At 42.1% G+C, this 14,346-nt stretch overlaps 2 protein-coding genes across 12 annotated transcripts in view; one reads left to right on the top strand and one right to left on the bottom strand.

Annotated features, from left to right (window-relative positions):
* LOC143210726 (Y+L amino acid transporter 2-like) overlaps positions 1–14,346 on the top strand; it is a 694,702-nt gene that overhangs the window by 311,965 nt on the left and 368,391 nt on the right. The window lies entirely within an intron of this gene.
* On the bottom strand, positions 8,625–11,639 carry LOC143210724 (52 kDa repressor of the inhibitor of the protein kinase-like). The gene has a single exon (XM_076427850.1). It carries the CDS (start codon positions 10,495–10,497, stop codon positions 8,626–8,628), a length of 1,872 nt encoding a protein of 623 aa, XP_076283965.1. The 5' UTR covers positions 10,498–11,639; the 3' UTR covers position 8,625.

Here is a 14,346-nt window from a genome sequence, read left to right as displayed (position 1 = left end):
GTCTCCTACACGGTTAGAAATATAGAGGAAACTGTTATACATGTAGATCAAAGTTAAGTGGTATCGGACGTAAGGACGCGCTAATGTCGATCGTGTATTATCCGACCTAACCACCAACCAACTTATTATTCATCCGTATGACCGCATCCGCACTTCATGCTGGCACCTTTGCCTGTCAAAAACACTGAAAATCGCTCAACTTTGAACACTCGTAGTTTTTCAACTACTAATCTTCAAGGATGGAAACGGGTTTTTGGCATTTTTTCGTCGAAATCTACGGGATCACATAGGAAAAAGGCAAAAATTTCAAGGTTAGCCAAGTTACAGAGCAGCCATTTGGACTAGTAAAATACCGCACTTTTTCGTGTAATACGATATTATGTATACACAAATGTTAGGGTAACATTGAATTGATCTTACAATAAGACAGGGGGGAGTATTAGCGAGCCACGCGCGGCTCTTTCCTTGCTTAGGCACTTACCCGCACTCTTACAATTTGACTTGTCGTAGAACAGTGATGGGCCCCTCGAACACTGTTTCCCACATCAACCTCTCTTTCTTTCAGTGCGCGCCTTCGTCGTGACGCGCGAGGTCTGTGCGTGTTAATAGTGGTGAAATTCGATAGTCTCGGCACCATCGATAGTTTCCGATAGTTGGACTATCAACTATCGATAGTTATTGTTATCGATGGTGTGCAATATATCTAGGTGCACGGTAGTGCACCAGCCAAGTTCTTGCACTACCTCCTTTTACACGAAACAACTTAGCCGTTTTTTAGAGGCTTATAACTCGGCACTGGAGGCAGATGGAGAGATGTAATTTCGTACAGTTGTTAAATGCTATCATGTCTCAATATTGACAAAACATTAATCTTCCAACATCAGTAGGTTCCGAGATATAGGACCTCAAAAATCAATAAATTTGTCACTGACTGACTGACTGACTGACTGACAGATCATCAAAACCTTTTGGGTACTTCCCATTGACCTACAAGCTTGAAATTTGGCACACAGGTCTACCATAACAAACCCTCAAAGGAATAATTGTCAAAGTTTGAAAGTTTACACCTTAAAGGGGTGGTTTGAAAAAAAACATTACGAAATAGGTACGTAGGGTAGAACATATAGAAAATGGCTGTATCTCGGGAACGGTCCGTCCTACCGTAAAAATAACGAAATTTTCAAAAGGCTGTTACGGATGACGAACAGGTGTTCAATATCATCTCTGGCAGAAACCGTCCTAGATAAACGAACAGAGCTACCCTAGATAAATCTACATAATTGTTTAGGTTAGTTTAGGGCCCAAAGGTACGCACGACCAACTGGTCGTTGACAAAATACGAATGTTCACTTGAAGGGTACTGACAAGTACCACCCGTCATTGCAGGGCTATATAAGCCCTTACATTTCTACTCTCGTGGGCTAGTACTGTCGTAATCACGAATAGTGTCGCGTCGTGCTGCATCTCGGAAGTCAACTACCAGTGAGATCGGACGTTCGTTCCTTTTGAATCAAAGTTTAACCGTACAGATTCCGCGAGTTCGGTCTAAAATCTGTTAGGCAGTGACAAGGTTGCTCCGAGTCCCCCGCATTGCCAGTGCGTCAACACCGTGCGTCTTAGCTTAGGTAATATCATCTTTCAATTTCTTTCCTATTCTAAATTCAGTTCATTCGCGACACAAATACACTTGTAAAACGAAACTCTATAGTAAGAATATATTTGTCTTCTTTGATAATTAACTCAAATTCATTAAACCCATTGTTACGTCCCGGAGTCTGACTTTCGCGAAAACTATCGTTCCGCGACCCATTCCCCTTACTGGACGCTCTCAAATGCGATACAACCTTTTGTCCACGCGGCACGTTACGTCCGACGTCTGACTGGGAACCACGACTTTCGCGAACATGCGTATTCTACTTAACGCTTACAGTAGATTCGCTCCAAAGCGGCGGACGAGAACAGAGATAACTGAGACGGCGCGAATCTTCGCAGGGAAATATCTAGCAACTTATCGGACAGTTGAGTATAGCGATCGGTGAAGACAGGCAGGCTTCCTTTATGCGAACTGCTTCCGTTGCTCGCTGACGGCTGCAGTCGAATCAGGCTGGATCGTCGTAGGAAGGACGATGATCCTCACTCGTCCTGGGAAGATCACGTCGTCGGTGATCCTCGGTTGGCGGGAGATACCCCGCTGTTGTCCTCCGTCCCGCGTTCGTTGACGCGCATGAGCTTTCGTAATTGATAGCGACGAACGCGAATTGAATAGGAAAGCGCGAGGATGTAGGGAGAAGAACTAAGCGAGACTCACTTATTAAATTAATAACTGGGAATATATTTGTAACGTATGAAATGAAATTATAATGAACTAGAAGCGCGTGATATAGCAGGACCGCTAAAAGGCGGATGAGAGCGAGGACTCGTCGGAGTCCGGACCGGGACATCCAGGAGGCGACGAGCCTCGCTGGAGTCTTGAACGAACGTGTCAGACTGGCTGTCCGAATTGAACTGACTAACTGAACTCTTTTTTAGGATCGTGAGGTCGAATACATAGGTGTCTTATTTTCTACCGGATGTCTCGTTAGACATAACGCTATGGATGTTATGAGAAGCGCGCGATTAATGATTACGGTGAATGCTACGTGATACTGCTACGGGGAATACATTAAGATATGATTATTATACAAGGGTTAAGATAAGAATGGGTATATGGTATGAGGTGAGAATCGGATCTGATGAACGGAGCGAAGTATGACTACTTATAACTAATCAATATTCTTAATAATTACGGTTACAATATCCTACTCTTATTGGCTATGCTTATAACCTATGGCAACACGTCGGCAGACGTGACACCTCACCCCTTGGGAAAATAATTTTCGGTACGAAAATTATTTCTCATCCTCGGAGTCGAACGTCGCGGTTCAACGTAACGTTTCATAAAATGTCGTCTTGGACTCGCATCGTCAAACATGTCGGACGAGTCGTAATCCATCGTAGAGGAAATAGGGAAGGGTTGACGCGTCATCGTCTTCGCTGAAAATGTATATCGCTTGCGACTTATCGGCTGTAACACAAACATCTTAGATTTCGGAGAGTTTACAATATGCATGTTACGCTTCGCGGCTATCGCTCTAAATGTAAACGTTTTTGATTTCACGGGTTTCGGTTTCGTGCGAATGACTCGGTCTGTCTTGTATAAGCGGTCGCTGGAGAGGTGAGATTTATCGTGATTATCGCGCGTTGAACTTTGAATATTTCTCTTCTTGCTGAGATGGTCGGTACTAATTATGTCCGTGACCTCGTCGCAGCGAGAATCGAGAGAATATGAATTGGAAAGAGAATTAGATGAATTGGGACGAAGATTTAGGATTTTTAGATTTGGATTGGACTTGGGATACGCGTTGGTATCTAAAATGGAAGAATCGAGATTCAACAATGAATTCGGTTTTGAATTCGAAATAGAAATTGAATCTGAATTTGAATGATACTTGTTCGTATCGGAATTAGTAGAATTGAGATTCAACGATGAGTTCTGCTTTGAACTCGAAATAGAAATTGAATCTAAATGGGAATGATACTTGTTCGTATCGGAATTAGTAGAATTGAGATTCAACAATGAATTCGGTTTTGAATTCGAAATAGAAATTGAATCTGAATTTGAATGATACGTGTTCGTATCGGAATTAGTAGAATTGAGATTCAACGATGAGTTCTGCTTTGAACTCGGAATAGAAATTGAATCTGAATTGGAATGATACTTGTTCGTATCGGAATTAGTAGAATTGTGATTCAATGATGAGTTCTGCTTTGAACTCGAAATAGAAATTGAATCTGAATTTGAATGATTCGCTCGCGAATCTGGATGCTCATGGGCATTTGATATAGTAGACTGAGAATTTGAAATTGGGATTGAATTTGAAATAGAATTCGTAAATTCTGACTCCGGATCGGCGATTTCCACGATACTTTCTACTTTCTCCAGCTCCATGTTCGGCGTGGAGAGTTCGATCGGTTCGCTCGTGGTGTTGACGCTCTGTATGTACGCTTTACCGTCGGAGATGCGCTTTGAACAATTCGGAATTATAACGCCGGGCGCGATTTCGCATTTTCGCAGGTAACCTATCCTAGGTACGGCGGCGTTCATCGCTGTGTATACCGCGGCTCGCGGTTCGGTATGGCAACTCTCGCGTGAGATAAAAGGAAACTCGTTTCCTTGCCATGTCATGCACCGGTTTCTATACGAAATGTCTGCGCCTTGGACTAAGAACGCAGATCCAAGAACTCCATCGGATGGAATTGCAGATGAATCTGGCACAACTTGAAATTCTACGGGCGTACCAGATATTGTTAAACATACGGATCCTACAGTCGACACGATTTCGTCGGTAATGCCAGACATTAGAATTTTATTTCCCGTGTCGATTACAATATCGGACTTTAATACTGAGGCTCTGATCAGATTCGGTTCTGATCCTGTGTCTAACATGATCTTAATATCTTTCATCAACTCGGGGATCATAACAATTATATGCGGGATTGCGGTATTGTCGCTGAGAGTTATTCTCGTTACTCTCTGGCCCTTTCTGTGCTCGGCTCGGTTGCGATTATTCAAGCGAATCGTTTGAGAGGTGCCTCCTGTCGTGGATTCGCGGCGGACAGGAGGCTTGGTCCGTTTCCCGACCGTTCGGTTTCGCGTTTGCGGCATTCGTAAATATCATGCTCGGACGTCTCGCAATAATTGCAGTACTTTGCTGGTGCAAAAGAGCTCGCGTAATCATCTTCGCGGCGTTGGGAGGAGGTGTACGCATCGTGATATGACTCGAGATGACATTCTCCGCGTGGTCTGTTTGAAAACAGGTCGGCACGCGTGCGATAAGGAGAGTCGTCGCGTGGCCCATCGTGGTATCGGTCCGGGCGATAACGGTCGTCGCGATAGCGCTCGGGTGTCGGACTACGGTCGACTCTGAAGTTGCGATATTGTTGTGCCGAAGAATCCCTATCGTATGAAAATGCGTATACGTCGGATTGGCGACTTCGGTAGGAAGAATATGATTGATCGAATCTCGGGTTCGACTGTGGGTGCTGCGGCGACGTCATCCTATCGGGGGTTCTGTCGCGTGACGCGTCCGAAAATCGTACTCGTTCGTCGAATCGTTCGTAACGGTCTCTGTCTATTTCGGCCTCTTTATATAATTCTATCGCTTTATTGAATACGTGATTCAGTGATCCGTGTCGAAGGCGCCGGATTTCACTTCGGAGGTTCGGGATTAACCCGCGGATGAAACTATCTATCGTGAGATCGTCTACGTTCGCTATGTTCGGTCGATCGCGATCGCAGTCGAGGATCGCGGCGCGGAGATCTTTTACGCGGCAAATGTAATCGAGAATATGCTCGTTTTGCCGCATGAAAATATTTGCCATCTGACCTCGGTAGTGGTCGACGGTGTGACAGGTGCCGAAAACGTCTTTGAGACGGTTGCACAGTTCGGTTACTGTTTCGACGTTTTCGTCTTCGATTGCGGTATACGCGATTCCGCGGAGTTTAATGATAATCAATTTCGACAGCGTTCTTTCCGCATGTCGAGGAACGAGATCGCGGGCGCGCTTGCAGGCTCGCGTGAATTGCAGCACAGAAATGTTCGTGCCATCGAATGAAGGAATCGAATCTATTGCGGCTTTTATAACTAGTCGCGAATCTTCTCGCTCAGGCGAGTAATCTCTACGAGTTGGCATCGGATCGTCTTGAAGAGGCTTTGCTAACAGGTGCAACGGAAAGTTAATCAAATTTTCTGTTCGCTGAGAACGCGTGTTTCTCGTTGGGTTCGCCCTTTCGTCGTGGTGGTTGATCGATCCCACCGCTGCCACCAATTTGTTACGTCCCGGAGTCTGACTTTCGCGAAAACTATCGTTCCGCGACCCATTCCCCTTACTGGACGCTCTCAAATGCGATACAACCTTTTGTCCACGCGGCACGTTACGTCCGACGTCTGACTGGGAACCACGACTTTCGCGAACATGCGTATTCTACTTAACGCTTACAGTAGATTCGCTCCAAAGCGGCGGACGAGAACAGAGATAACTGAGACGGCGCGAATCTTCGCAGGGAAATATCTAGCAACTTATCGGACAGTTGAGTATAGCGATCGGTGAAGACAGGCAGGCTTCCTTTATGCGAACTGCTTCCGTTGCTCGCTGACGGCTGCAGTCGAATCAGGCTGGATCGTCGTAGGAAGGACGATGATCCTCACTCGTCCTGGGAAGATCACGTCGTCGGTGATCCTCGGTTGGCGGGAGATACCCCGCTGTTGTCCTCCGTCCCGCGTTCGTTGACGCGCATGAGCTTTCGTAATTGATAGCGACGAACGCGAATTGAATAGGAAAGCGCGAGGATGTAGGGAGAAGAACTAAGCGAGACTCACTTATTAAATTAATAACTGGGAATATATTTGTAACGTATGAAATGAAATTATAATGAACTAGAAGCGCGTGATATAGCAGGACCGCTAAAAGGCGGATGAGAGCGAGGACTCGTCGGAGTCCGGACCGGGACATCCAGGAGGCGACGAGCCTCGCTGGAGTCTTGAACGAACGTGTCAGACTGGCTGTCCGAATTGAACTGACTAACTGAACTCTTTTTTAGGATCGTGAGGTCGAATACATAGGTGTCTTATTTTCTACCGGATGTCTCGTTAGACATAACGCTATGGATGTTATGAGAAGCGCGCGATTAATGATTACGGTGAATGCTACGTGATACTGCTACGGGGAATACATTAAGATATGATTATTATACAAGGGTTAAGATAAGAATGGGTATATGGTATGAGGTGAGAATCGGATCTGATGAACGGAGCGAAGTATGACTACTTATAACTAATCAATATTCTTAATAATTACGGTTACAATATCCTACTCTTATTGGCTATGCTTATAACCTATGGCAACACGTCGGCAGACGTGACACCCATAATTATCGTCCAATATCCTAACCAAGTAATTGAACGTCCCCACATGATACAATCTTACCGCTCGGATTGTATCAATTAAATTATACTAGTTACGAGGCTTACTAATTATCCTAGCAATTCCCTGATTAACCATTAGGTTCTTTCGCGACATTCCAATTGTCCGAACAGAGATTTATCCAACCTAGCGGCTCCCTAGTTTTGCATTGGGTTCGTCCGCATCCTAACAGCTCCCTGATTTCGCATCAGGTTCGTCTGTGCTATTATACAACCTCCTAGCAGCTCCCCGGTTTTGCATCGGGTTCGTCTGCGTTTGACTCCATTCCTAGAGGCTCCCTGACTTCGCGTCAGGTTCGTCCTCACTGTCAATAATCCTAGCGGCTACCCAATTTCGCATTGGGTTCGTCCGCGTTCCTTAACTAACAAATTTATATCATATTCCTAGGGTAATAACCCTTCGCCGGCCACTCGTGCTGCTCGCGGCCCTGGCTCGTAACACTGCATAACATATACAATAAATTTCATCAAAATCGGAGAGGGTGGTGCTTTTGTAAATAATTACCAAAACATTTTCAAACCAAAATTTCACAATTTTGGGTATTGGGCAGGTTACAACAATTTGAAAAAGTCTTCCTGTGTTTCTTTCTTTAAAGAAAACAGGGGATCTGATTGTAGATCACACAATTCAAATTGAATATCGTGGTCTTAATCTTCAATTGGAACCAGTGGCGCACCCAGGATTTATTCTTGGGGGGAGGCCGAGTTGAACGGACAAAATTTTTTGGCCTGGTGCAAGAATTAGCGCGAATTAGACAATGAATGACCTTTTTTTTTTTTTTAGACAAAATATCCCCTGACGGTACCCAGGGCTGTTCCACGAGTTTACTTTTAAAAGCTAAACATGTTTTATATACAGTGAGCCGGATTGGTATTCGGGCGCTCCGGGGGGACGATGACTTATTTAGTGTTGTGCTGTGCGATTTGGACTTTTTTGGGGGGCTGGAGCGATGGGTTTACTGCGAGATGTGTGAAGAAGTTTTGTTGGGGATTGCAATTGATCGGAATTGTACAATTCACAACTTTTTTGTGTGGGCCTGTATTGAAAATTTGAAAAATACGTTTTGTGGATCTGTCAATTAAAAATATTCTGAAGATTTCGACAGAATCGGTCGGCGTTGCAATGAGCTACAAACGTTCAAACATGGTAAAAATTGCATTCCCACATCAACCGATTTCGATGAGACTTTCACAGTGCATGTAATTGACACAGATCTACAAGTTTTCTGGGTTTTCAATGTGGGCCCACATAGAGAATTTCATCAATTGCAATTTTTGAAGAGGTTTCTTTTCACATCCTGTAGTGGACTAGTTGCTCTGGCTTCCCGGAGGGGTTAGAATCGTGTAGTGCAATATTTGGGAGGTTGAAGTCTTTTTTGGGGCGTCCGAGTGTTGGTCCGGTTCACTGTGTGTGTTACGGTAAATGTGGTAAATTGGTGATTATGTATAATAACCGATTATTATGCATGGTCACCGGATTAATCGCGTTTGCCGTAACATATATACTTCATCAATACTGACATTGAAACATTTTGCATCAGCCCACAAGAAGATTTTTAATGCACATTAAATAAAATCCATTAAGATGATTATAGAAATTTATTTATAGAATAAAATCTAGTTTTCTTTTCTTTTTACACAGCTCTTCAATTACTTCGGTTACAGTTATATTAATGCCTCTGTGTATGTATAACAAAGCCAACCCATTCAGTCGTGGTTGTGTCATTGTGGATCTTAAATATGTTTTCAAAATTCTTAATGTAGAAAATGATCTTTCACTGACGCACGTCGTCACCGGAAGCGTTGCTAATATTTTTAATAAATTATAAATATTAGGATATATCATTTTATCACATTTCGTAATCGCATCAATGGCATTTTTGCATGGATCTGTTCCAACCGCTTTTCCAAATTTTGCACGCCACAATTTGAATTCCGCGTTTAGAATTGCTGGATTTGTTGAAATCAAATCACGGGCATAAAATTCACACAACTGACGAAAATCATCCATTAGACTTGCTGTTGGAGCGTCTTTTCCATTTGGTAAAAGAATAAAAAAATGTTTTAACGTATTGCTGTGTCGAGTGAAACCTTCATGAAGTTGATTCAATATTTGGTCAATGAATGGAATGAAAATATTTCTCCTAAAATACTCCTCTACAGAATCAGCTGGGACATTAGACCTCAATGTTTGTTTTGATGCAGTTCTTGGTTTTTTAATGTCAATATTAAAATTATTAGCTTTTATGCAGGCTTCATCAAAAATATCTTTAAAAGGAGAATCTGGTTTTTCACGAACGATTCTTAATTGAGCCACAACATCATCAACAAAGTTTAGGGCAATTAATAGATCATTATCAGACTTTTGCAGGATTTTAGAAAGTGGTAAAGTGTACGCAAATATATTTTGCAAGCTAAATAAAGATATTATAAATCCAAATTCACACAACGAATTACTCAATAGTTTTGCATTAGAGGACGAGTCTCTGTCTTCCCAAGAACTGATTGTTTCAAGACTATAAATCACTGCATCATATAATTCCGCCATAGTCATGATGGCTTCATGACGTTCCACCCACCTAGTGGGACAAACTTGACGTAGTTTCTGTCTCTTAGTATCCGGTACATGTTTATCAATATTGTCGATAAGAATTTTTTGTCTCTTAGGGGTATTGAAGAAATTGTGTACTTTTTCAATTATACCAATGCAATTTCTTATATCAATCACAGATACAGCATTTCCAATTGCCAAATTCAAACTATGTGATGCACAATGAACATATAAAGCTTGTGGATATATAGCTGATATATGAGCTTGAACACCATTAAACTTTCCGCTCATTGATGCGGCACCGTCGTAACCTTGCCCACGTAAATAACATAAATCGATACCATAGTTATTTAAACTTTCTAATATTGTCTGAGATAAGTTTTTTCCTGTAGTACTTGTTACAGGAACAAATTGTAGGAATTGTTCACAAAGCTTGCTATCATTTTCTTCGTCTATGTACCTGACACACAAGGAAAGTTGCTCAGTGGTAGAAATGTCACAAGTTTCATCGGCAAGAAGTGAAAAACATTTCGCCGAATTAATTTTTTTTACCAAATGGTTCAAAATGACTTCATTACAAGCATTTATGATTTGATTTTGCATGTTCCAGCTAATGTAGGTAGCGTTTTTAGCAGCATGTTTAAAATGTTCAGTGAGGTTCTCATCGCCCGCATCGAATCTCATTCTTAGCAAAGTTCGAAAATTGCCTTCATTAGCGATTGGTTCCTGTTCAAATGAAATTTCTCCATAATCGCGATGTCCTCTCAGAGGTATATTTTGCCGACCACATAAAATTATTGTTTTTATAATCGGTTCCAATCGTTTCCGGTTAACTGCAGCTTGTGATATCCTGCTTGCATCAATTTGTCGATCAACTGAAAGACATTTTCCATCTCTAATATTTTGTAGTTTTTCGTAAGTCATAACAGCTTCTATGTGATATTTTGTGTTTTGATGCTTATTAAATTTATCAACGGCTTTCTTCCAGTTGTTATATCCTTGTGTAACAAATTGTCCAGGTAATTCTGATTTCGATTTTCCGACATTAGCAGGTGCAAAAAAAAAACACAATATTTGCAGTACGCACTGTTTTTAATTTGTGAGTACGAAATCCATGTGTATTTTTCAAACCATGCGAATTGAAAACGTCGTTTGTGATTTCCAACACAAGTTGTGGGAAAATTAAATTTAGATTCCGGATTCCACAACTTTCTTATGGTATTCAAATTGTCATCAGAATTAAATATCTCTTTTTTTAATAATGCGATATCGTAAGAACTATGATTAATAAACGATGCAGTTTCTTCAAGGTAATTAGATTGTTTTTTCTGATCTGCGGCTGGGGAAACCGAATCTAAATTGGCAGTAATAATATTATCAACATCGATGTTGCTATTAATATTAATATTTGAGTCGTCCATCTTAGGTTTCTTGTTAAAATAATTTAACAAAATACCTTGTCTGCGTTTTTCAGCCATAATTAAGGTATAAAATCTAAAAATGATATCGAATCTTTTACGAAAACTTTAAAATGTTATTGAAGAATTTACTTACAGTGAAGGGGCTACTCCTCAGAGATGAAAAACTAAGTATCAAGTTGGTTGAAGATACGCTTTTTAATAAAGTCAATGCACAAAATAACATACATTAACCGGACAATTTAAAAATGCATATGATGCATCGCATGCAACGTGTAACTTAGGTGACTCTGCGATCATTGCCTATAAATGAAAAAACTGCCGATACTTGGGCGCTATTGTTTTTAAACAGGAGACACTCGGCCGCGGCCGCGACGTGGCGCGGCGGCGCGGTAGGAACACCAATACTGATGCGTACACGGCCGCAGACGCACAACAATAGGCAGAATTCAGTGTTCTAGTATCGGCAGTTTTTGCAAATATCTTGGAACCCAAGCGAGTGCATGCCTTATATGTAAAGGGTAAAGTTGTTCAGAATGTTGAGTTTTACACGTAAAATATCCAAAAATCATCGAAATCGTAGAGGAAGCAGCTATTCTACAGTTTGACCAATTTTCCAGTGTCATTATTCTTGGGGGGGGGGGACTTGGCCCCCTGCCCCCCCCCCCTGGGTGCGCCACTGATTGGAACTGCTAATGGTTTCGTAAATAACAATATCTTCTTCTCTATAAATTTTGAAAATCTAAAAATCTACTATTGAATTCGTTCAAAATATCTAATATATTCTCTCGAAATGAAGACAAAGTTACATCAAGAAATTCATCCTTAATTTCTTGACACGAAGGAAAATGAGTCAGATCTTCTTTTTCAAATTGTTGTACGAATACTCCTAATTTTGTACGGAAGCTATTTACATGCCAAAACAAATTAGCAATATTCTTCCCTTTCCCTTGCAAAAGCACATATTTAGTGAATTAAGGTGGCACGTCATATCTGTAAGAAATTCTAATGTACACAGAAATTCTTTATTCTCTAATTTATCAATAAATTCAAATGATGCGCTACCGCTTCCCGATTTTAAAAATGCAAATAATTCTTTGCGAAGTGCAAAGAATCTTTGTAACGCTGTAGCGGCGCTCAACCAACGAACATCTGTATACATTAGGAAATCAGAATACGCGGCACCTTCATTCTCTAAAAACAATTTTAGCTTACGATGAGTCAAAGAGCGGTTACCGGCTCTGAGAACATTGATTACTTTAGTTACAAATTTCATTGCTTCTGAAGCTTGTATAGATTTTGTGCATAATACCTCTTGGTGTATTATGCAATGAAAAACATCGCAATTGATGCCATTTTTTCTCAAAAACCCAACTAATCCTTTGTCTTGTCCCCGCATTGATGGTGCTCCATCGGTAACAATACAACTACATTTACTAAAATTAGTGTAGTTTTCCACTTGCATTTTTAAAGCATTAAATATTTCTAACCCTTTAGTGGTGCTATGGAAAGGTGCTAATGCAAGTAGCTCTTCTTGCACTGAAAAATCAAACTGCACCATACGCACAAAAATTGCTAATTGAGAAACATCGGTTACATCCGTGCTTTCATCCAAATAAAGCGAAAAATACGCACAATTTTGGATCAAAGAATGGAGCTTGTTTTTTAAATAATTATCAATATCTAAGAAACGTCTGGATATCGTGCGGCGAGACAGAGGAACAGTTTTAAATTGTGCAACGGCCGCATCATTGCCAAAAGATTTGGCCATTTCAATAGCACAATTTTTTACAAATTCCCCATCAGAAAAAGATTTTTTCGCGCGACCGATTTCCCAAACACTCTCGGAGTCGAAACTCTCGGTTGACTCATCGTTTTGTCTTTTAAATGCCTCCAGTAACTGTTTTCTTTCTACTCTAGAATAACTCTTATATTCATCATCATGCTTTGTAAAATAATGACGAGATAGATTGCTACCTTTCTTGTCTTTTAAAACAGATTTACAAATAATGCATTTTGCATTGTTGTGAGCTTGTCTAACAAACAAAAGATCAAGCTCGACATCTAATTTTGAAAAAATGTATTTACCAACAGTTACTTTAGGCATTGTAAGAAGCAATGCAACTAAATACTAAATACAAAATTATAAAAATACGAGACTGTACAAACCAATAGCTACACACAAAAACTAATTTGAATTAAAAAAGCACGATAATATGCGTCTGCCCAAAGCAATAGCTACGGGAGAAATGGTATCACATTTCGCGGCTTCGCGATTGAGGGGGTGGGGACATAACAAAATAGAATCCGTTTCCCTTTTCGTCTTTCATGTGCATTTAAATGCGCGCGGCTACGGCGCACGTTGCCTCCTCGCGGCCGCGAAGACGCGAGACCTGCGCACACGGCGCTCCTCGCTTCCTCGCGGCCGCGATCAGGGAAGGAAATCTCCCATGTATAATGTATGGACCACGGACCTAATGACTGACAAGGAGAACCCCCGCTCTGTCCCTCACGGATTTTGTTCAGACTTCACAGAGTTATAGATCTCGTTCCCCTGATTACGAAAATACGCCATTATAGGTGCAGACGCTCAATAGTTTTCGAGATATTTGCAATTAAAGTTTCATAACCGTAAAATATATATAGTGTTACGTCCCGGGTCGGATATGATCCGACGAAACGACGCCCAGACGGGGCGGGGACGTAACCGGACCAATTTATTTAAGACGATCTTAGATCCACGTGGCGCGTAACGTCCACGTCTGATCAGGGACCCGATACCGGCGTTCGTCGTTGTTGAAAAGGGGCGAAGAGGGAAATGAATGGACGTCGTCCGGCGGGGATGTCGCGACGGAGCGACGAACTGCGCGATGACGGTGACAGTTCCCTGCGATCAGAGTGTCACTGTGTGGGCGTGTTGTGTGTGACTCGTCCGAACGCGTGGGTTGTTCGATTCGTGACAGGATTCTCGACCGAAGGGAAATTAGTGTTCTCTCGGTACCGAGCACCCTCTGGGCTCAGACGTACACGATTGATACACCAATTTTAGGGGTTATAGGAACGAATGTGAGGAATGTGAGGGATGTGAGGAATCGATCGACGGACCGATCGGGATTGAACAACCCGGAGACGCACACGCACACACTCGCGATCACTCCACTCGGTCACTGATCGACGAAACTTTAGTAATACCACCTTAGGGTGAGTATTCTGCGGACGACGTAACGTTCGTAACGCGGATCCTCGATACTGATTTCCTCCAGTGGAGGGAGACTCGGGAGGAATCGAATCGGTATCAACCTCCACGGGGGAGGAGGCGCGGAATCTGGCCGTCCGACGGTCGTTTCTTCGCGGC

Source organism: Lasioglossum baleicum, chromosome 7, assembly GCF_051020765.1.
Source record: "Lasioglossum baleicum chromosome 7, iyLasBale1, whole genome shotgun sequence".
Taxonomy (NCBI): domain Eukaryota; kingdom Metazoa; phylum Arthropoda; class Insecta; order Hymenoptera; family Halictidae; genus Lasioglossum; species Lasioglossum baleicum.
The sequence above is the reverse complement of the archived record's forward strand: the minus strand, read 5'-3'. Positions and strand labels throughout refer to the sequence as shown.

Excerpts from the sequence above, each read along its gene's own strand:
- LOC143210724 (XM_076427850.1), bottom strand. The coding sequence starts at position 10,497 with ATGACTTACGAAAAACTACAAAATATTAGAGATGGAAAATGTCTTTCA.